This window comes from Nannobrachium achirus (assembly GCF_963921795.1).
Source record: "Nannobrachium achirus genome assembly, chromosome: 16".
Taxonomy (NCBI): Eukaryota; Metazoa; Chordata; class Actinopteri; order Myctophiformes; family Myctophidae; genus Nannobrachium; species Nannobrachium achirus.
In genome coordinates this window covers 15,713,289-15,735,345 of record NC_137823.1, presented here as the reverse complement: position 1 = coordinate 15,735,345, position 22,057 = coordinate 15,713,289, and the positions used below count along the sequence as shown (strand labels likewise).

Sequence of the window (22,057 nt, the reverse complement as noted above, 5' to 3'; positions counted from 1 at the left end):
GAGGCCACCACGTACACCTAACGCCACAGGTTAACTCTTCTACTGCCAAAGCGATTTTATAGAATAATATCCATCCATTATTTCCAATTGCGGCGAGCCTCCATTACAAAGAGAGAGCCAGTAGAGTGCCTCGTGTTTCACCCAAAATCACCAAGGAAAGGGAGAAACAGGGTTCCCACAGTCATGAAATTCCTGGAAATATTTTGAAATTAGAAAAATATTTTTCCAGTACTGGAAAAGTTTTGGAAGTGATCAAGGGTCCTGGAAGGTCCTGGAAAAAATAGCTATGCATTGTCTTTGGTTATAGATTTTGTTAATACCTCTGAAAATTGTCAAATATCAGAGGCAGAAATTGTGAAAATAGCCGATCTACATGCTCACAACTCCTCGCGCTGCGAGGCGTTGTGAGCATGTAGATCGGCTATTTTCACAATATAAACGTGTTATACAAAATTCCTCAACTCTAGTGCTCATCAGGGTGCCGGGTCCCCAGTTAAAATCGGGGGTCACAGCCTGAAAAGGTTGAGAACCACTTGCAATACACTACCTGTCTTTGGGAATTGCGTGTAGGAGTAAGCGACTCGTTATTGAGCTTAATTAATGTTATATAATCCTGGAAATCGGGTTAATTATTCTGGAAAGGTTTTGGAAAAGTTTTGGAAATGAATTGGTAAAGATGTGTGGGAACCCTGTATAGAATAATATCCATCCATTATTTCCAATTGCGGCGAGCCTCCATTACAAAGAGATAGCCAGTAGACTGAGTAGAGTGCCTCGCGTTTCACCCAAAATCACCAAGGAAAGGGAGAAAGTACATCCAGGGCTGCAAAACCGACACAGAAAGTAGATCACTCCTAGCCGTGTGGGCCATCCCTGATACTGCGTTCACTCATTCCTTCCCCAGTATCAGGTCTGGTCTTCGACGTATAGGCAGCGAGTATGAGAACTTGGCCCGATCATTTTCTGATCGGGGCCAATCAGTGACTGCGTTTCAACTGCTGTCCGCACAACAAGTGGAAAGCTTCACCTGATTGGTCCATCATGTGTAGATGGTGACGTAGATGCATGCTGCGGCATTTTCAAAACAATAATGGCTGCCCTCGATGCAACAAGTGTAACAGTTAACGCTGAAACGATAAAACAAGCAATAAGTGAAGTTATTTCAGAGTTGGAATCAATTACAACAATTAAAAAGGAACAGGCTAGGGGAGTTAATTGGCCGAAAAGAAAAGATGTGTTTGTTTGCTGTTCTTCTGACTGGCTGTGTAGCCATACATTATAACTCCTGTAGAGGTTTTTTTTTTGAAGACTTTGAGAGAAAACATATTCCAAATAAAAGCACTCTACAGGACTCGGGAGTTATAATTTATGGCTAGACTGGCTGCACTGTGATGACAGATGTTTTGCTACGCTGATTGGTTAGAGGAGTCTCTTTCAAGGCAAGTACTCCCACCCACTCTTTCAAGCTGTATATTATAGCCCAAAGTCCAGACTCATTGTGGGAAGGAACGAGTGAGTCAATGCACAGTATGAGGTTGGCTTGCCAGGATAGATCACTCCGCCATTGGTTCTTAAGTTTCGATTCACTCCAGAGCCGGCACTGTGGTTGCTGGGGCAGTATTGTTTTTTTTTGTTTTTTTTCTATGAAGTTAATATTTTGAACATAGCTGGATATTACCCGGCAGCAGAGGCGAAAATAGCCGATCTACAAGCTCACAACGCCTCGCAGAGCGAGGTGTTGTGAGCTTGTAGATCGGCTATTTTTGGCTAAAGTTCTCAGAATATGGACACTACAGGGTTCAAGTGGTTAATATAAAAAAGGAGAAAAAACTTTCTATCACTCAAAGATTTGGAGGACCCCCTGTAGTAACTCTGAGGACCCCCTAGGGGTCCTGGACCCCTTGTTGAAGACCCATGGTGTAATGTATTTACTTTTGTGCGTAGCTTTCCGGGGAGGCCTGAGCGAGGACCTGACGGAGAACAACCGCCAACCTCTCTGCGACAAGACTCCGCCCCCTCAGCCTGACTCCGCCTCCGGCGTTCTGCAGCAGCAGCAGCGTCTCCAGCTGAGCCCCATCCACGAGACATCACGGGAGGGCTGGAGCAGCTCCGCCTCCTCCGCCATCTCTGGCCCCGCCTCCTCGCTGTCCTCGTCAACCGCGCCCACTGCCACCCGATTGGAGGAGAGTGTGGACCACGCCCACTCTACAGGTAACACACCCCGAAGGCCAATACATACACACCAGTGTTTAACACTTTAATTCATACAGTGTGCAAAAACCGAATATTCTCTGTCGCGAAGTTCGGCACGACACAACGCAGATCGTTCCATTGAATAGCATGGGAGGAGGATTTTAGAAGCCCTGCCTTTCCGGTAGGCCTTTTAGAATCAGTGGTTCTCCTACAAAATGCCTTTCAGAATCAGTAGTTCTCAAACCTTCCCGTGCCAAATTGATATAGGCCTATATTTGGTTACGCACCCGGATCTGAAAATGTCTTGTACCAGGGAGACCTCAGAAGAGAAGATATGTGTTTAAAAAAATAATAATAAAGTAAAAAATCTAAATTATTCAAAATTTCTCAACACTTTCAAGCTTTTTAAAACATTTAAAAGAAATGATGCAGATGTACGAGCTTGCGATGTGAGATTATATGTCTGCTATTTGTCTAATAATCCATGTATTATGTCGAAACTGCATTTCCAAGGGGCGGATAAAAATAAATAAATACCTCTGTGATAAAGCCCTTACATTTGCATACTGGGTCCTGAGTCCTGACTGGTCCCTCACTACTTCCAATTGAGTGAAATCCAAAACTGAGCGCTGCCAGACCAAATTGCAAGATTTTGTGCAGATTCATCTGATTTCTGCGCTGAAGACAGGCAGACAGCGATATGCGCCTGTTCTCTGTTGCTTGAGTGACGGAGCCCGGCCCGGCCCGACTAATTATTATAATTTTTGGGCCCGGCTCGGCCCGATAACGTCGGGTCGGGCCGGGTAGGGTCGGGTTCGGGCCAAATTTGAGAACTCTAATTGCAAGTGCTTTCTAATGATCCATAATGCCAACAGATTACTTAACTTCCATTTCTTTTATTGATAATACAAATGGAAGAGATGTGTCACCGTAAACTAGAAGGTTACTTATAGCATTAACAATTGCAGAAAACCACAGAACTTGTTTTGTTAAAGAGGTGCCATAGTTTTGTACTTTTTCTGTTTTGTATGTGTCTATGAAGTTAGCATTACTCTAATAGTCCACAGGGTGTGGTTATAATATGCACATGTGCCTTCCCTGTGTATTGTTGGTTACTTCCTGAAAGCTGAAAGCCTCTGAGTCAAAAGGCCCAACTGAAAAACAGAGTTAATGACATAATATAATCATCCTCTCCCCCTTTACCATACACCCAACGCTGTGGGTGTGGCTAAGTTCAGCTGGGTCACCACCCACCTGACAACCAGGCATACTTGATGAACTGGTGGGTGTGGCCACATAACACATAATTGTATGTTATGGCCAATGTGGCCTCCATATATGGGCATTCCCATATGAAGTCCTGTTAGGGGAACCACACTAACAGAATCCCTTTTATGCCCATGTATGGAAATCCCTGATGTCATCAATAATAAGCCCATATCTGTGAATGCCAATGTACATGTTGGTCTAACCTATAGTATAGAGTCTATAGACTATACATGTCAGACTAACCAAAACGTTGACATCGTTGTACAGTGCAGGGATGACTTGACTATCTCTAAAATGTGGTCAAGATGGGATGGCGTACCGGGGCTCCAAAGCACACAACATATCGCGGAATCTATCGTTCTCGTAAATGGCCTATAAGTCCCAATGGACTTTGTAATTCGCTTCGCCCTTTTCCGAGTACATGGGCAGCTTTGTCAGTGTGTTCGTTTGGGTTGCAGGAACAACTTGATTTTCTATCTTTTCCTCCAATCTGAGTGCCAGAGGGAAATATGTCTCCTTATGTTTGTCGTGTTCCCACAATACCGGTATTTGTTTCTAGCTTTACACAGCTTGCAAACTGACCTTTGTTGATTTCCTTTTTCCCCTCAACCTTGTAAAACCCGAAGGGCTGCCATACGATGGCTTTATATCCCGACAGAGCTGCCGGTCATCTTGTTTTGATTGACTGTGTGTTGCGTGCCAGTGCATTATGCCTTAGGTAAGGCACTGCAGCGTAGTCGCAGATTAGTTCCGCCAAGGACAAAAAATATTTTCGAAAATTTGTGAATCAATTCATAATCGTCCTGTTCCGAATCACGATTAATCTGTTAAAGAATTAAATAAAAATTAGTACCCGTTTCAAATGTAGCGTTTTTTGCTAAATCAGCTCTGTGTTCCACTCACAGTCTGGGCTGTCACGATTACCAAATTTAATTTGACGATTAATTGTCGTGCAAATAATTGCCTTTAACGATTAATTGTTTGTCGTTGAACATTCGAACATGGCAGAAATGTCAAATAACTTGAATATATTAACTTTATACTGTATAATGAATTGTGGAAATGGACGATCTGCAAGCTCAAACACGTCCAATCGTGATAGTCGGGGGATAACTTCAGAAGTGTCAAATCCTGGAATAAATTCCTTACCAAAAAAAATCTTCACCAATGTGTTTGTAAAGGTGTCTAGTAACATATCTAACAAAGATTGAAATTCAACATCCCTAGTAAAATCTTTGACAGTTATAATTCTGGGCCTCATTCACTTACTATACACTATACTCTAAGGGGAAAAAATGACTCTCAAAGAATATGCTTTAAGTGGGATGTGAGGGGTCTAACTAAGAGTTTTTAATTATTCTGAATCCATTGCAAGCATTTGTTTTTTGCACGAAAAGCATTCCTTGGGCTAGAAATGGACCCCCATACCACTGTGAAAAGTGATGACTCATCACTAAACCATCATTTTATGGGCTGTTTTTAGCCCAATGAATGTTTTTTTGTGCAAAACAAATGCTTGCAATGGATTCAGAATAATTAAAAACACCTAGTTAGACCCCTCACATCCTCACAAGCATATTTTTTTGGGAGTGATTTTTTTCCCCCCTATAGTATAGTGTATAGTGAGTGAATGAGACCCAGCTGTCAAAGTTTTTCCTAGGGAAACTGAATTTCAGTCTTTGTGAGATGTGTTACTAGACACATTTACAAACACATTGGTGAAGAAATGTTTTGGTAAGGAATTTATTCCATGACTTTTTAAGATATCCCCCGACTATGACACATTTTGATCTTGTAGATCTGCTATTTCCACTATTTAAAAAATTATATGAACATTTATCAACATGGACATTATTATGACGATTAATTATTGTGACTATCCCAAATTAGGGATGGGCGATGAACAATTATTTGTCCATCCCCATGTCAAATAATTACCATCAGGCGATTATGGAAAAAAACGTGACAGGCCTACTCACAATGACGTCACAGTGACGTCATTCTAAGTGGCCCTATTTCTAGAGATACCAGCACGGGACCGCAGCAAGTCTTTCCACAGTTAAAGCAGGCGTTACGGGCCCAACCCCGATCTACAGAGAGAGGTTTTAATAAGCGTGATCTCAAGTGAACGTCAAACGCCAGGGAACATTCCAGAGGAAGGAGGAGTTCTACCGCAACTTGACCGGACCGATTTTCCTTGTCTTGAGCTCCGCTCGGAGACCAAAACAAAAATGGCTTCCCAGGCGTCTTTTTCCGAGGAGGACTTTTCCTGTTCCGTGTGCCACGACGTCTTCAGACATCCCGTCATCCTGACGTGCAGCCACAGCTTCTGCCAGGCCTGTCTGGAGCAGTGGTGGAGGCACAAGGAAACGAAGCTATGTCCGGTCTGCCAGAAGGTGAACAAGAGCAAAAGGCCACCGCCCTGCAACCTGGCCCTGAAGAACCTGTGCGAGACCTTCCTGACCATCAGGCGACAGAAGGAGGAGTCGTCCAAGAAGGGTGCTTCGTCCCGAGGTTTTGCTCCGACTCCTCGGAACAACAAAAGAAGGACCGAAAGGGTCGAGACGCTTGATGGTTTAATCAAAAGGCGTAAAAGCGAGCGTTGGCTGATGGATGCAGCCGAGGAGTCGGACTCCTCTTCCCCATGCTCATTTCCCGTCAAAAAATCATTAATGACGATGATACACCAAAGAAGATCCACTTCCTCTGAAGAGGAGCGCTACTCTCGCCGCACGCGTACGCATGCACGAAAGAGCACGCGGGACCGCGACCGCTCGCCGCACTTCTCCGCCCGGCCAAAATACCGGCCCGCCTCTCATTGGAAATGAATGACTAGGACGCGGCAACCGCGATCCGTCTGAAACCCCCTCATGATTGCTCTCGGGTTTTTGTTCATTTTCACGGCGTGGCTCCTCAGAGGCGGGAATCCACGTCAGAGGTTCTCTAACGTTTTTCTTTTTGGGCTCAGGGCGCCCCTGTAAATAACTTTGAATTATATATTGTTACTTTACAGCACCTTACCATACTTTTATGCCAAAATATGTAAGATACACGGTATGTGACGAGGGAATATCCGTTTCGATTAGGACTGATCGAAAACACATATATATTTGGCATTTGACCACCTAACCCATTTAGGCCTAACCTATAGAATAGGGCTAAATCAGAAATTAGCCTACAAAACAAATATGTTGCTACATACTGTACATGTACTGTAAGCCCCTCCCAAACAGCAAAATGTGTTCCCGGCCTGAATGGGTTAAACCCCAGCATTCCTATTCCAAAAATAGCCTATCTACAAGCTTACAACGCCTAAGTAGTTGTAGATCTGCTGTTTTTGGTGAAGAGACTGAAAGAGATTGCACCAAGTGAAGTGCAACTCGTGTCCGTTTTTACTTAGTGGTCAAACTGAAGTGATGTTAATGAATTCCAAATATTATCGAAGCACTCCGCGGCATCCCTGGACTTGCATCACATCGGCACCCACCCACTTTGAGAAACCCTGCTCTACGCTTACTTTCCATGCCAGCAGCACCTGTCCCTGCGCAACAGCGCCCGCTTGTCGTGTATTGCTAAAGCTGCGCAGTTGCACCATTACTGTGATTCTGGGTAAACGAGGAAAAGCGGTGGGACTCCGACGCAGACTGGAATAATAAAACGTTATTGAAAAATATCGACTAATACATGGTGCAAGGATTCCGCGAGTCTCGCTAACATTTGGCAGAAGACATTGGCATCTTGTATTTAGCGCACAGACATGGGCGCACAAAATACACACACAACGGTCATCTGAGCAAAGACTGCCCTTAAAAAAAATAATAAAAAAATGTCGCCTAGTAGCCGTCATAAAAAGACTTCATTGGCACCCTGCACCACGACAAAAAAACCCTCATAAGACGTTATAGGCTCTCAGTGAGTTAAAATATTTTCACTTACTGCTTTCTATTGTTTTAGCAACTTGACGATTTCTGTGGATTGGGGTCATGCGTACAAGTGTCTAAATATGTCTTTTAGACAAAATAAGCCCATTCCCAAGATGCTCCACAACCTTTACATGGGCAGATGTGTCCAGCAATGTGTCGATGTGTGTCCCTGAACAAGACTCTTAACCCCTAATTGCTCTCTAAATGCTGTATAAGGTCGCGGGTACAAGTGGACAAAATGAGTTTTCTCAGACGGGTGGCTGGTATCTCCCTTAGAGATAGGGTGAGAAGTTCAGTCACCCGATATAGACTTGGGAGTAGAACCGCTGCTCCTACACTTGGAAAGGAGTCAGCTTAGGTGGTTCGGGCACCTAGTACGGATGCCTCCCGAGCGCCTTCCTAGGAAGATCCTTGATGCACGTCCCACTGAGAGGAGACCTCGTGGAAGACCAAAGACCAGATAGAAGGATTATATCTCCACATTGGCCTGGGAACGCCTCGGGAGTGGAGGAAGTTGCTCGGGATGGGGAACTCTGGAAATCTCTGTTGGAACTGTTACCCCCGCAACCCAATTCCGGATAAGCGGTTGAAGATGGATGGATGGCTGCTCACTGCTTCTAGTTGTTATAGGATGGTTAAATGCTGAGGACAGTTTTCACATGTGTTAAGTGTTTAACCAACCTAATCGAGTGAGTCGATTATTTATAAAACATCAAATAGACGATTAATATAAAAAGTTCTATCATAAAAAAGATTTCTGTCATAAATTGTGACAAATTAAAAAAAGAAAAGACATGGAATTGCAACTCCTTGCAACTGCCATTGGGGATAATGGTTGCAAGTAGTTGCAACTAGTTGCATTTGTGTGGTCTGGCCTTAACAGCTGCTTAATTAATCGATTTTGTCTTCCCACAAATAAACGAGCACGATCGTCTGATTATTTACATTTACTTAAGCGTTAATTAGCAGGAATGTAAGCACACGATATAAAAGTGAAAGCGGTGTTCTGTTGATTTAATGTAGTATGACGTTTTGGTATTCATTCTGAGAGGAACAAGAATTTACAGTAGGTGAATAAGGAGGAATATTATTTCTGATTCTAAAATGTGTACATTAGCAGGAATGGCCTTTTAGCACAAGATGAATGTGAAAGCAGTATTACAGTATGTTCACGTGAAGATTTTTTGTCACTAAACTCTGAATTATCGTGATCTCGGTATTGATTGAAACTCGAAAAATGCAATTGGAAATTGCAAGTGTGGTTGCCTTGAGCCGAGTCACACTTGCTCATAAATATTAAGCCCTTAACTTGGAATGCCCATATATGGACATACTGTGTCAGTCTCATGTGGTCTATGATGTCAGGCATCTATGATGTCAGTCCTCTCCATATTTGGGGAAACATTTAAAGTCAACGGAGAAAAATTATTCTCAAATAAAAGTATAAATTAAACTATATAACGTATCTCTTAGCAAAAGGGAAGGGAAGATGGTCTATGGGCAAACCCATGGTCTATGGGCAAACCCATAGACCGTAAAAATGTGTCATCATGATGCTCTGATGTCAGGGGAACCACTCTACCAGAATGGGTTTGCCACTCTGACATCACGCTCTGGCTTCACTGTGATGTCACACTAACAGAATCCCTTTTATTCCCATTATTAATGATGCCCTGTTTGAGAGATCCCTGTGATGCCAGGGGGAACAAATCCCCTTTATGCCCATATATGGAGATATGGAGATCCCTGTGATGCCAGGAGAACAAATCCCTTTTATGCCCATATATGGAGATCCCTGATGTCCACAACCCCTGATGTCCACATCACTGTGGCGCGACCTCGAGGTCGCTTGTCGCCCTGAGGTGTCTTACTAGTGATAATTACTTGCGATAGCAGAGTGCGCAAGTACTGCGTAGTTTCTGTATCTTTGTTTTTGTTGTGAGTCTGTGGTTACGCCCATAGCCAATCGGGAAGCACTGAACTAGCCAATCAGGGAGCAGCGGCCTGATATAAATAAGGCGCAAGTTGGCATCTCGGCAGAGTGCACTCTTTCCCTCCGTCATACATGCAGACCGCACCGATCGCAGTACTTGCGCGCTCTGCTGGCGCACAAGTAGGCCATGTATGGCCACGAGTGCACAAGACGTAAGTTCGCACCTCAACAGAGTGCAGTCTAGTTTTGTCTGTAATCGTGCAGCCCTACTCTCTCTGGTGTACTGAATGGACGCTCCCCATGCATCGCGCGGTGAAAGCAAATATCCCATATCGACAGAGATTCCCGAGTAGTTGTGATAGGTGGTTATATCTACAGTGACATGCAGTCAAAAAGAAATACGGTGAAGCAGCATTCTGCTTCTACGGGCCGACTGCGTTGAATAAACTCCCAATACACACAAGACAGGCAGCCCCTGTGGATGGCTTTAAAGCACAGCTCAAGACCTATTTCTTCACTTTTGCTTTAAATCCCTGTGCTGTTATTCATGTCCGCACATTTTTGAAAATGTTTTGTTTTGTTGAGTCCTCATTGAAGATTTAAATGTTTTTAATGTTTTTACTTTTCTGCTTTATTTTTAGTCATGTTAACTTTGCACTTTTTTGCTCTGTAAAGCACTGCATTTCATGTCATGAAAGGTTTTACACAAATATATTGTACACTATTATTAATCTACAATATACAGTAACTACTAGGGTTGTAACAATACATTTTTACAGTGTTACGATATGCACCACGGTACATGGTTGACGATGCGATACATGGGCGATATTGGTTCATTCATTCATTGGATTTCGATATAGTAAATCATTACAAATTAAAATAGATTTTTCCGATTCAGTCACTATATCATTACACCCCTAGTAACTACGTACAATATTAAACGCATCACACAGCGTCCAACACGTTATAGGCTTGTGTAGATCAGCTGTTTTCGGCAAGACTATATAGCCTAAAATAGATAATCTACAAGATATAGGGTTAAACATGACATTTTTTTTAAATGGCATTCTTAAAAGTGCTGTCCTAAAAGTGTGTGTGTGTGTGTGTGTGTGTGTGTGTGTGTGTGTGTGTGTGTGTGTGTGTGTGTGTGTGTGTGTGTGTGTGTGTGTGTGTGTGTGTGTGTGTGTGTGTGTGTGTGTGTGTGTGTGTGTGTGTGTGTGTGTGTGTGTGTGTGTGTGTGTGTGTGTGTGTGTGTGTGTGTGTGTGTGTGTGTGTGTGTGTGTGTGTGTGTGTCCAGCTGTTGACCCCTGCAGTGTGGACGTGAGGAAGTGCATACTGGAGCAGAGTGACATAACTTCCTCCCCCCACTTCCACTCCTCGCTGGCTGCCATGCCCCACATACAGGACGGCCAAATAACCCTAGGTAATATGTTGTTAAGTTATTGTTATTAGTTAATTGATACTAGTTACAAACCATTATTATGATTTGTATTATACTGTTTATATTACTACTAGAAAAAAGCCCCCTGCGGGGGCTTAAGGGGGACACACGCTGGAAGCGGAGGCGGCGCGGAACGCCTCGTCTGCCGCGCCGATACGCCACTGTTCTATTTGTCCAGCGTTGCCGAGCGTTGAACATGTTCTCCCATGCTTCTCCCCACCGGGGGAAATGGATGTGCTGTGTGGCAGCGCGCCGCATCCAGTTGGGGTTACCGCGCGGCACGTCACGTGCGTCGATACCGCGATGCGACGCTGCGCAGCTGCCCGCGTTCAGTGTGTGCTCCCCTTTATGTCCCTAGTGCCCAGTTGTGTAGGTGGCCACCTCTCCAAGTGCCCACATATCCCTATTGGCCAGTTAAAGGGAATGGCCTACAACCAAACACGGCCCTGACTGCGTGGGGCCCCAGACAGCCACCTAGGGCCAGCCCTGCGCCACCTGCCCAGCCCCAGGAAAAGTAGATGATCAGCGAGGCATTTTTGTATTATGTTTTTTACACAATTGAACAACGGACAGTCGGACGCAGAGTTAGCAGAAATGCGGACAGACTGGCTGGTACGTATTCTGATTAAGGTAGTGAGATAATATCCAAGATTTATCATTAACAAAAAGGCACACATGGACACTAATGGTAAAATATATATATATAGTTACAGTAATTTTCTACGCCACCTAAATAATAACACAACCTCCTCCAGTCCCTTAAGCGGCCGTGGCCCCACCTCCCCACCCGGTCTGGGCTGTCTGAAAGTGAGTTAGTCTTTTTTAGGGTGTCAGGCATATTCGCCTATAACATATTCGCCTACACGCATTTGGTCCTTTCGCCTGGCATTTTCGCCTTGGAGGAGAGTCTTTTCACCTATCTGTCTGAGCCATTTCACCTACCCTCAATTCTGCTGTCAGACTGTCCATGTTTGCATATTATCTCTTTGTCATTTAAATATTATAGTGACTGTGACAGTGGTGTTACAGTACATGTCAAACCTACACACGGCTATCCTATGCACTCCATAGTAATCACATAAATACAGAGCTATTGGAATCAGGTGCGCCCAAATAATTAATTAATCTATGTCCCGATACTACATTCTTTGGTGCAGTATTGAACAGTATTGTAAAATGAACACTATTGTAGGCCTATATTGTTTTAACATTAGGCTATACAAAATAGATATGTAGGCTATTAGCCTATATAGGTCTAAGATATATAATACACCTAAATAGCCTATAGAATCAACCTTGCCTGTCAACAGGCATAAAAATCTATTTTGCCATTTTGTATAAAATAAATAAAATTAAAATGTGATGTAAATAATAAATGTCAAATAAACTGTTAGATTCACTTGACACCACTGTCACAGTCACTATAATATTTAAATGACAAAGAGAAAATATGCAAACATGGACAGTCTGTGTGTGTGTGTGTGTGTGTGTGTGTGTGTGTGTGTGTGTGTGTGTGCGTGTGTGTGTGTGTGTGTGTGTGTGAGATGTTCTGGGCTTGTGTTGACCTGAATGGCCCCTGGCTGCACAGTCCTTTTCCGCCCTCTAGTGGCAGAAAAGGTGGTCCTAGCAAGAGGTGGCTAAAATATATGCCTGTATAAAAAATGATGTTTTATATTAATTGTATACGATGTAAGTACATAGCATGGTGGCAAATGTGCCTATAACGTTGCCAGAGTACTGATCAGTACATATGCCAAGCGTGGAACCTCTAGCATTAGTGGTTTGCTGGGAATAGGGAGCATAAGCCATTGTGACTCCATGGAGCCCTTCTCCAATTACTATATGTAAGATTTCATTAGTATCATTATCCTTATCATTAGTATTAACAGGATACATCTATTACAAGGGGAACACAGACAGTGGGCATCTGAGAACTCCAGGCACCAAGGACCACTGGTTGAAAACCACTGGTTTAGAATGATGATAGCCAAACATAACTCTACGTGTAGTGCTACATGTTTAGGAAACGTCTCATTACACACTGTTTCACAAATCGCGGATGAGGACTTGACAAAACAAAAAAATCAGATTATTTGTGGTTACGTCTCTTATGTCTGTTGTGTTTATTTCCCTCTAGGTTCCCAAAGCTTCTGTGTCCCGCTGAAGCTGTATGGTTCTGTCTCTACCTCCTTCTACACCGGATGCCAGACCAACCACTACGATGTAGTGATTTTAAAGGTAAAGAGAACTACCATGAGACCTTGTACTTTGAAAGCTTAAAAACTACCATGTGACCATGTGCTTTGAAGGTTAAAAACTACCATGTGACCATGTTTAATTAACTCATTCTCTGCCTTTTCGAAATGGCTGCCAAGTACCAGGATGCCAAAACATGTAATTTTTAGTGCACGGATCCATGCACGCCCATGCCAAGATCATGCACCATGTGTGTGCACGCTGTTCACAGCTTTCAAACAAAACAATCTGCTTGGAAATCTGTCCAGGCATTCATGAGATGGAAGCCATTATGTTTTCTTCAAATGTAAACAAACATGGCTGCCATGTTTCAAAGATGTGGTTGGTATGGGGGTTAAACATACAATTTCGCGATTGCGATCATGCCTTCTACATTTTTGGAGGTCCAAAAAAATATTTTTACAACAGTAATAACTCGGGGAAACTCGGGAGGGGGCAGCAAATGAGTTAAAAATGAATAAATGAATACAAGAAAAAATAAGCAACGACGATTAAATATACAGTATTTTCTGGACTATAAGGCGCACCTGACTATAAGGCGCACTGTCAATGAATGGTCTATTTTCAAACTGTTTTCATATATAAGGCGCACCTGACTATAAGGCGCACATAATAGACGCTACCGTTGCGTTATGCATCAAACAGATGGAGCTGTGCTAAAGGGAATGTCAATGTCAATGAATGATCCATATATAAGGTAGGGATGTGAAAAAAAATCGGAAATCGACGCGTCGATCGACTCACGCTCACCGCGACTCAAAAAGTACGAGTCGAAAAGTCGAAAAATATATATATATTTTTTATTTTTCAAAAGTTTTTCCCCCAAAAAAGGTTTTAATCGTTCAAAAACGTTATAAGCGTTAATGTTTTCCATATGTGAGAGGACCGTGTGTGTGTGTGTGTGTGTGTGTCTGTGTCGGAGACGAGTGCGTGCCTGCATGTGTTGTGCATTCGCATGCATGCGGCGCTAGTCAGGTCCGCGGACTACTGGTTGAGAAACACTGCTGGACCGGGGCACCGGGCTGATGTGCGCGTCATAGCAGTGCGCGCTGACTTTTCCTGACTGTATCAACTCTATGGACTGGATGCTTTTGTTTACCTCCTGCCTCTGCATGCACGCTTGACACGAAAGCTCGCTTGTTAATGGCAGCGTCGCCGTTGTGTGCGATGATCACAAACCACACTACTCGTCGTTAACGTTAATGCGACACACCGGGGATATATGAGAGCGAGCGGTCAGCGCTCCCGCACGTTCCATGGACTTATTGTCACTCCGCTTCTAGTCTCTAGAGAACAGACTCCATGCTAACAAGGAAGAGCAATTATGTATTATCATTATTATTAGGGCTTTGATGCAAGTTCTGATGGGTGCAGCATACGTTGTGTTGTTTAAAGTAATGCGCCGTTGTGCTGCTCTCCTCTCAGCTGCTGCTTAGCGGAAAAAAAAGTGAAAAAAGTCGATCGACGCGTCGATTTTCGGCCGCGACGCGTCGATTCGCCAATAATGCGTCGATTAACATCCCTAATATAAGGCGCACTGGACTATAAGGCGCACTGTAGTTTTTTGAGAAAATTAAAGGCTTTTAAGTGTGCCTTATAGTCCGGAAAATACGGGTACTGACAATTTCCCCAAATCAGGTTTCAACTTAGGACCCCCATCCTAACAAGCACTTGGAATATTGTAGGAGTTGAAGCGTTGCATATTTGCATTGCAGTTTGACTCGGTTCCACAGATAAATATTGTGAAAATAATTGACAGGGTTCCCACGGTCATGATATACCTGGAAATATTTTGAAATTAGAAAAATATTTTTCCAGTACTGGAAAAGTTTTGGAATTGATCAAGGGTCCTAGAAGGTCCTGGAAGAAATAGCTATGCATTGTCTTTGGTTATTGACTTGTTAATACCTCTGAAATGACAAATTAAACATGGGCCAAATTGTCAAATATTAGAGGCAGAAATTGTGAAAATAGCCGATCTACATGTAGATCTGCTATTTTCACAATAGAAATGTGTTAAACAAAATTCCTCAACTCTTAAGTGCTCGTCAGGGTGCCGGGGTCCCCAGTTAAAATATGATTTATTTTGGGGGTCACAGCCTGAAAAGGTTGAGAACCACTGGCATACACTACCTGTCTTTGGGCATTGCGCATAGGAGTAAGCGACTCGTTATTGAGCTGAATTTTTGTTATATAGTCCTGGAAATTGGGTTAAATATTCTGGAAAAGTTTTGGAAATTAATCGGTAAAAATGTGTGGGAACCCTGAATTGAGCTAATATCAAAATGTTTGCCTCTTGTCTGGCAGGTAGACAGCTGTCCCGTTCCGTGGGATTTCTACGTGGCCAGCCGTCTGAAAGACAGGCAGGCCGACGACCCCCAGGCCCCGCCCCTCCCCGACGTCAGCTGTTTCCTCTTCCTCGACGGCTGTGTCACCGTGTACACGCTCCCCCCGCAACACACCCTGCACCACGTGAGTTCCCCTCTAAAATAATCTCTTCGAACAACGCCAGTGCTTATGACCGAGGGAGCAATTTGCCCCCGTTGTGTTAAATCATGCAGATCATCATTTCTTGGGGGGGGGGGGGGGGGGGCGTCCTTAACATCCCGCCTTCCAATTGCTGTGATTGGTTTAGAGCAGGGAGCAAGACTGACAATAGACAAAAATGTTTGCATTAATGCATAAGAAAGAAAAAAAAAAAACGCTGGTAACTAGGGGTGTGTATCCATCCCCTACAAGGCGATTCGATACGTATCCGATACATGGGCTAACGATTCGATTCGGAAACGATACGGCTTACATACAGAACGATTCGATACGATTCGATTTGGTGCAATTTCGATACGATTTCGATTTTGTGGAATTTGATTCGATTCGATTCGATACGATTCGATGCGATACGGTGTGATCTGATACTTACATTTAATGAAACATACATTTTCCACTTGATCTATAAAGTAGCATGGCTGACCTTCAAATAATGGATATCTCATAAAAGACCAAGGAATAACAGAAAATTGTAAAGAAAGATGGATGACAAATCATTTTAGTATCATGTCATTGTTGTGTTCATTCTAAATAGACACAGACATGTAGATACAAAAAATAATTAATGTAAACTACAAAGCCTACTGACATGGTTTGAAAATCTGTCTCACACACCCATTTCTAAGAGCTTCACTTTAGCAGTTACAGTTGGTCAGGTGGAGAAATATAAAACAAACACACAAAAGGCCTGGCCCTTCAGGCTTCAGTACAGTGCAATAATTGTACTTTGCAAAGCTGCTATAATAACACTGAAAAACTAAAATACATCCTCACCAATGCCACAGATCAGATCAATCCTCAGCAATGCCACAGATCAGATCACCAAATAAAACTAGTAAAAGAGCCTGCTGTTATTCAGTCAATAAGATCATTTCAAAGAGATCCACTTTACAACAGTAACAACAGCAGTATAAAGTAAGTGCAACATTTGAAGTCTGGCACACATCATGTCTACTTGTTATCTTATGGCTCTACTGCAGTAGTTCTAAAAAAAAATCAATGTCAAGGACCCCCAGTTTGACATATGGATCAGGCTCTTGTCTTGGTTCCATTTGTACACTCCATTGAGTTACACATACCCAAGGGTTCATTAGGGTCCATTTGGTTCCATTTGTACACTCCCCTGCTGAGTTACACATACCCAAGGGTCCATTTGCAGACCTGCCAACCCGTACGCATTTTGCGTACTAAGCACGCATTTTAAGGCTCTGTACGCAGGTACGCAAACTCCTCTAACGGCTACGCATTTTTGGTTCGGGGGAACCATGGTAACACATAACACATTCTGCGTTGTGTTGTGAGGCCAACATTTTTGCTCCATGCCGTGTAGTTCTCCCAGGCACCACTCCCAGGTGTGTGAATGGGGTGCATGGCGCTGCGGAGCACTAGAACGGAAGCGATGCTCGTTTTGTCGGTAGAAGAAGAATTTAACGCGGACAGAGTTTGTTTTGTTTTGGTCATAGAGTTATAAGAAGAAGCCAAGGTTTTGGTTTAGTTTCAGCATGCACACATCTCACAGCGACGCGTTATCGCTCGGATTTCACATAGCGGCGATATTAATCAGATTCATTTATAAAGAAGATACTACGGAGAATGGCCGTGGTGTGCTGCCAACGAGTCTTAACAGGTAGGCTAATAATAAACTTTTAAAACCCTCCTCTGAGGTGAATTCACATGTCATAGCAGCCACGAGGGTGAGAATTGGTGAAATCTCGTACTATGCCTAACCTAAACCTATCTTGCGACGCTGGTGAAACAAAACAACGAGCGGCTGCGGTCCGCCTGGAGCTGTGGTGTTGTGTATGAAGTGTTGTAATTCGTCATACGACGGTGTTGCAGCGAGCAACCAGTCAAAACGTGTGACCCAGGGCTTAGTACAATGAACTGATATACATTGGCCATGATTGGATAACATACTGGGCTGCCTGTTCCACTTTATCTCTAAATGAGTATGAATGAATGAATTAGGCCTGGCCCATGTGTATTGTCAATCAAACACATTAACAGTGAACAAATTATGTATCACCTTTGAATATATGAAGACATTAATGGTCTATCAACAATGAGTAGCCTGCAGCCTATATGAATGAATATACAGACTAGGCTGTATGTGATCTATACACAATGTAGGCCTATATATCATGGATGGAATAGAAACCTACATGAGTTGAATACCTTCAACTTCATGCAAATCATGCACAGACATATGGTTTTATTTAGGCTGCTCAATTAACAAAGACACAGGTTTATGTAAATAGCCTACAATGAAAAGCTATTTTGCAATTTGAATAACAGGATTATATTGATGTATGTTCATTCCTGAAGTCACTGGTGACTGTTTTGCGAGTCTATTGTTAACTAACTCTGAGCAAGTGCAGTTAGTATATTTTATTAAAGGTTTGTCAACAATATTGCCAAAGCAACATTACTGTATTGCCTGGTAATACTAGCCTCCAGACCAAATGGCATTTTTATTTAAGAGGTTGTTCTAACATCTTGCCTCCTCCTATTAGTGTAAGTCAAGACATGCAATGTGCTACATTTCTGGTGTGAAATTTTGTTAACATAACTGTAAAGGTCCCACCCAAAAAGGTGCATGGAACCCCCCAAAATATACGCTGTTTTGTGCGGGAAAACAACAAAAATTGCACCGCGGGCGCTGCGCGGGCGCCGCACGGGCACTGCGGGCGCCGCGCGGGCACGAAAAAAATTTGCCAGGGTTGGCAGGTCTGCATTTGGTTCCTATCATTTTGCCGAGGACCCCCTAGAACTCCCTCAAGGACCCTTGGGGGTCCCCGGACCCCACTTTGAAAACCAATACTCTATAGTCGCCCTTTGCAATAAAAGCTGATGCTGTGATTATTACCTTTGCTGTCGACAAGCGCGGGGACTTCTGATGGTTCTACTGGGAAAAGTGTTATCCAATCCATTACTGTCGCATTCTTATAAAATCCAAACTTGCGTTTCTCCACTGGAATAACCCATAGTGAATAGTGATGGAACTAGTCTACCACGTTGTTGGTTTGTTTACAAGTCGCTGTGTGTCGCACATGCGAGCGTCATACACGCACCAGTGTGCTATGTCGGAAGTAGCAGATCTATAAGTTTACAACCCATCCACATGCAACACCCTGTGGGCTTGTAGATCTGCGGCTTCCCGCAGGACAGTGACTGCAGTACGCAGAAACCCAGCTCTAGCGGAGGACAGAGCAGCAGGCAGCTTTTTCTTTTTTTTCTTTCCATTGCACTGCAGCACTGACTGCTAGCAGCGCTCACTTTTGAAGTAATGATTTGTAACAGTAAACGATGAGTAAGTAAGTTCAGAATTTCACAGCAGGTTAATTATTTAATGCTAAAATCCGATTAATAACTTTAGGACCGATACATCGACCGATACGGCCGCGATTTGGACCGATCCGGGTAAACGCGCATCGATGCGGCCGTATCGCTAGTGTTGAAACCGATAATCGATTCATATCGTTTTTTTCCCGCACCCTTACTGGTAACGCTTTAACATTGTCAGCATTAACACTTTGTATCTACCTGATTTTTGGTGGTGTGCGCGGCGGCTCCCCTTCATGGCCGTTAAGTCTTTTTGCATCATAAGATATGTAGTTGATTTGCTCACCAGTGGCCTCAACAAGCGTTTGTTTACCTGGTAACCATGGCAAAAGTTAACGGGGAAGTGGCACGCCATCCCCCCCCCACCCCCTTTATCTCGTTCCTGGATGTGTTTGGCCTCCATTGTGTTAAGGAGGAGTTGGCATGGGTGACCTCTGAACTGTGACCTCTTGACCCCTGGCTGTGTAGGAGGAGGTGCACGAGGAGGATGAGGAGACGGGCGTTGCTCAGCTGGTGTCCTGTGTGTTGAGACTGACCAGGAGTCTGCATGCCTCCCACCTGCTGACCGGACACACACGCACACAAATGCTCTTCTCTGTCAGCTGGTAAGACATGCGCACACACACACACACACACACACACATACTCTTCTCTGTCAGCTGGTAAGACACGTGCACACACACACACACACACACATGCTCTTCTCTGTCAACTGGTAAGACACGGTGTGTGTGCGTGCGTGCGTGTGTGTGAGAGGGGACTGAGGACCGCTGGTTGAGATTCACTGCACTAGTCCCTCCCTGACATTTTAGTCATAGCTTTGTTTTTATTTAGTTTGTATGTAGCAGTCGACAAACATGTTTATTCACAGTATAGAATCTGATGTAAATGATGTGATCATGTGCACTGCAGCGCGACACAGGATGTGGACTGCTTACTTCCTGTTGATCTGGCCTCCTCATTGGACCTCCTGAGCCAGCAGGAAGTGACATCAGCGCGGCAGCTGCCACATGCACTGCCCTACATCACCCAGGGTCTCATACGACCCTCTGACTCACCTTACCAGGTACACACACACACACACACACACACACACAATGCTGCATTTTAAGATGTCGATTTTTGGTGGCCGGATTGAGATGGCCAATGGGCCGCGGTCGGGCCCTCATGCCTAGGACATACCCACAGACTGGTTGTTAGACGGTTTCAACAACTTGGGACGCGAGGAGTGGAATGCTCCCCGTTTTGTCTGAATCAGAGATGGGAAGCACTCGCTGTGGTCACTCTTGGACCGCGCAAAGGTGCCAAAAAGTCCGGGGGGCGAAGATTTACTATTCTGGCCCTCTGGTTTACAACGTCTAACCGCGCTGAGTCGGCTCATTCGACCTTCGCGACACTCGACACTGAGACCCGCTCGCTTTGCATTGTCTCGCATGGCTCAAGGTCGCCTGAGACGACGCGCCTCAGTCGTCATCGCCGAAAACAAGCGCTCCTTTTGCAAAAAAACAGGGAGTATTCCACTCCTTGCACTTGGGATGCCCAAAGAGGAGGCAAAAAAGCTGGCAACGTATCGTGCCGTCTCTGTTATACTTGGCAGCTGTCCTATGTGTCATATCTGCCATGGGCAACTTCAAAGCCTACAAGCCAAACCGAAATGTAATTGTCAATGACAAAAAACACAATTACTGTAAATCGTTAATCGCAATTATTTGAGTGACAATTAATCATCATGTAAAATATCCTAATCGTGACAACCCCAGACATAAATACATTTTTTAAATGTGCGTGCTGTGTTCAGGCGGATCTGGCCATGGTGGCTGAGGACATCTACTCCTTGCTGACCAAGAAGCACCTGCAGAAGACTGATCTGATCCAGGACAAGTGTGGATGGACCGTGGACGGACTGGATCCCTACGACATCAGGTAGCGCCCACTGTTCCCACAACAGCCACAACTCAAAACCATGGGCGTAACGCTACATTTTAACAGCAACACGATGCGTAGCACGACACGTGGTTGACGATGGACGATATTGCTTCATTCATGGCGATACGATTCAATGATTTCAAATTGATACGGGCGAATGTGTCCATCGCGCACGATTGTGCACGGATCTTACAAGACGCAGGTGACGTTCGCGAAAACGCAAAAAAAACATCACGTGAATCCTAGCTGCCGTTCTCTAGTTCAGTGTTTCTCAACCTTTTTTCTGCATAGGCACACTTTTCATGTCCCAAGAATCCATGGGCACACTTAACATAATAACATAACATGTAAATATCATCACTGTCGGGAATAAACCTTGTATCTCCAAGTTTCAAATGTGTACGTTTCTTCGCAAAGTAAAGCCCTGCTTCATCATACAAGGCTGTCGCACAACAGTAGTGAAAACAGCAGATCTACAAGCACACAACGCCTCGCCACCGGCGTTGTGTGCTTGTAGATCGGCTGTTTTCACTAGTTTAAATCATTTTTAAAATGATAAGTACAATACTGGCTTTCAAGCAGTTTCAAGGGGCACACTTGACCCTTCTCAGGGGCACACCAAAGGTCCCCAGGCACAGTGGTGGAGAAACACTGCTCTGGTTATCATCGGCTGTGTTTACAAAGAACAGAAAGGGACAGGGGTACTGAGTGACAACAAATAAATAATAAAGATAAGAAAGGAAAGTCTGGCTAAAATTAAACACCGGTTTTATGTTTGTTTTTTAGGAGTGAGGTGTGGGCCAAGATGTTCCGAATGCTTCTGAACCCAGCAGAACAGAAGACCTCAGTGGCCGTCCTGTCTGAGATACTGGACCTGATGGCTGAGACAGAGATCTAAACGCTTGAGCCCCAGCGTTCTGGGAGGGAGAGGGGGAGGGCACATTTGCATTGGCTCATAGATCAGCTATTTTGGGAAAAGAAATGTGGTGCCGAGCGGGGGGAAAAAAGTGCTCAGTACAAAGTACAGTTCTAATTCGGATCCGTTGGATTTAGAATAGATTAGAAGGTTTAAAGGTGCCGTAAGTGGAATATAGATCTTAAAAAAATAAAAACGCTTACAGTGATAATGGCTTAGCCTTTTGCTTCGTGTTGTTATGCTAGCTAGCACTAAGAAACTAAGGTGTCACATACACATTAAAAGCGATCTCATGCAGCAGAGGAGCA

At 44.0% G+C, this 22,057-nt stretch overlaps 1 protein-coding gene across 1 annotated transcript in view; it reads left to right on the top strand.

The window, feature by feature from the left end:
• LOC308300827 (mitotic checkpoint serine/threonine-protein kinase BUB1 beta-like) overlaps positions 1-21,731 on the top strand; it is a gene marked incomplete at both ends in the record, with an annotated part of 82,057 nt that extends 60,326 nt beyond the window's left edge. The window contains 9 exons of the mRNA XM_080744725.1: positions 1-29; positions 1,945-2,211; positions 5,605-5,976; positions 12,900-13,000; positions 15,326-15,490; positions 19,376-19,512; positions 19,820-19,973; positions 20,706-20,830; positions 21,620-21,731. The exon at positions 1-29 is cut by the window's left edge and continues 152 nt beyond it. Of these exons, the coding sequence (XP_080600851.1) occupies positions 1-29; positions 1,945-2,211; positions 5,605-5,976; positions 12,900-13,000; positions 15,326-15,490; positions 19,376-19,512; positions 19,820-19,973; positions 20,706-20,830; positions 21,620-21,731 (1,462 nt within the window). The remainder of the gene's footprint in view (positions 30-1,944; positions 2,212-5,604; positions 5,977-12,899; positions 13,001-15,325; positions 15,491-19,375; positions 19,513-19,819; positions 19,974-20,705; positions 20,831-21,619) is intronic.
• Between the last annotated feature and the right edge of the window lie 326 nt (positions 21,732-22,057).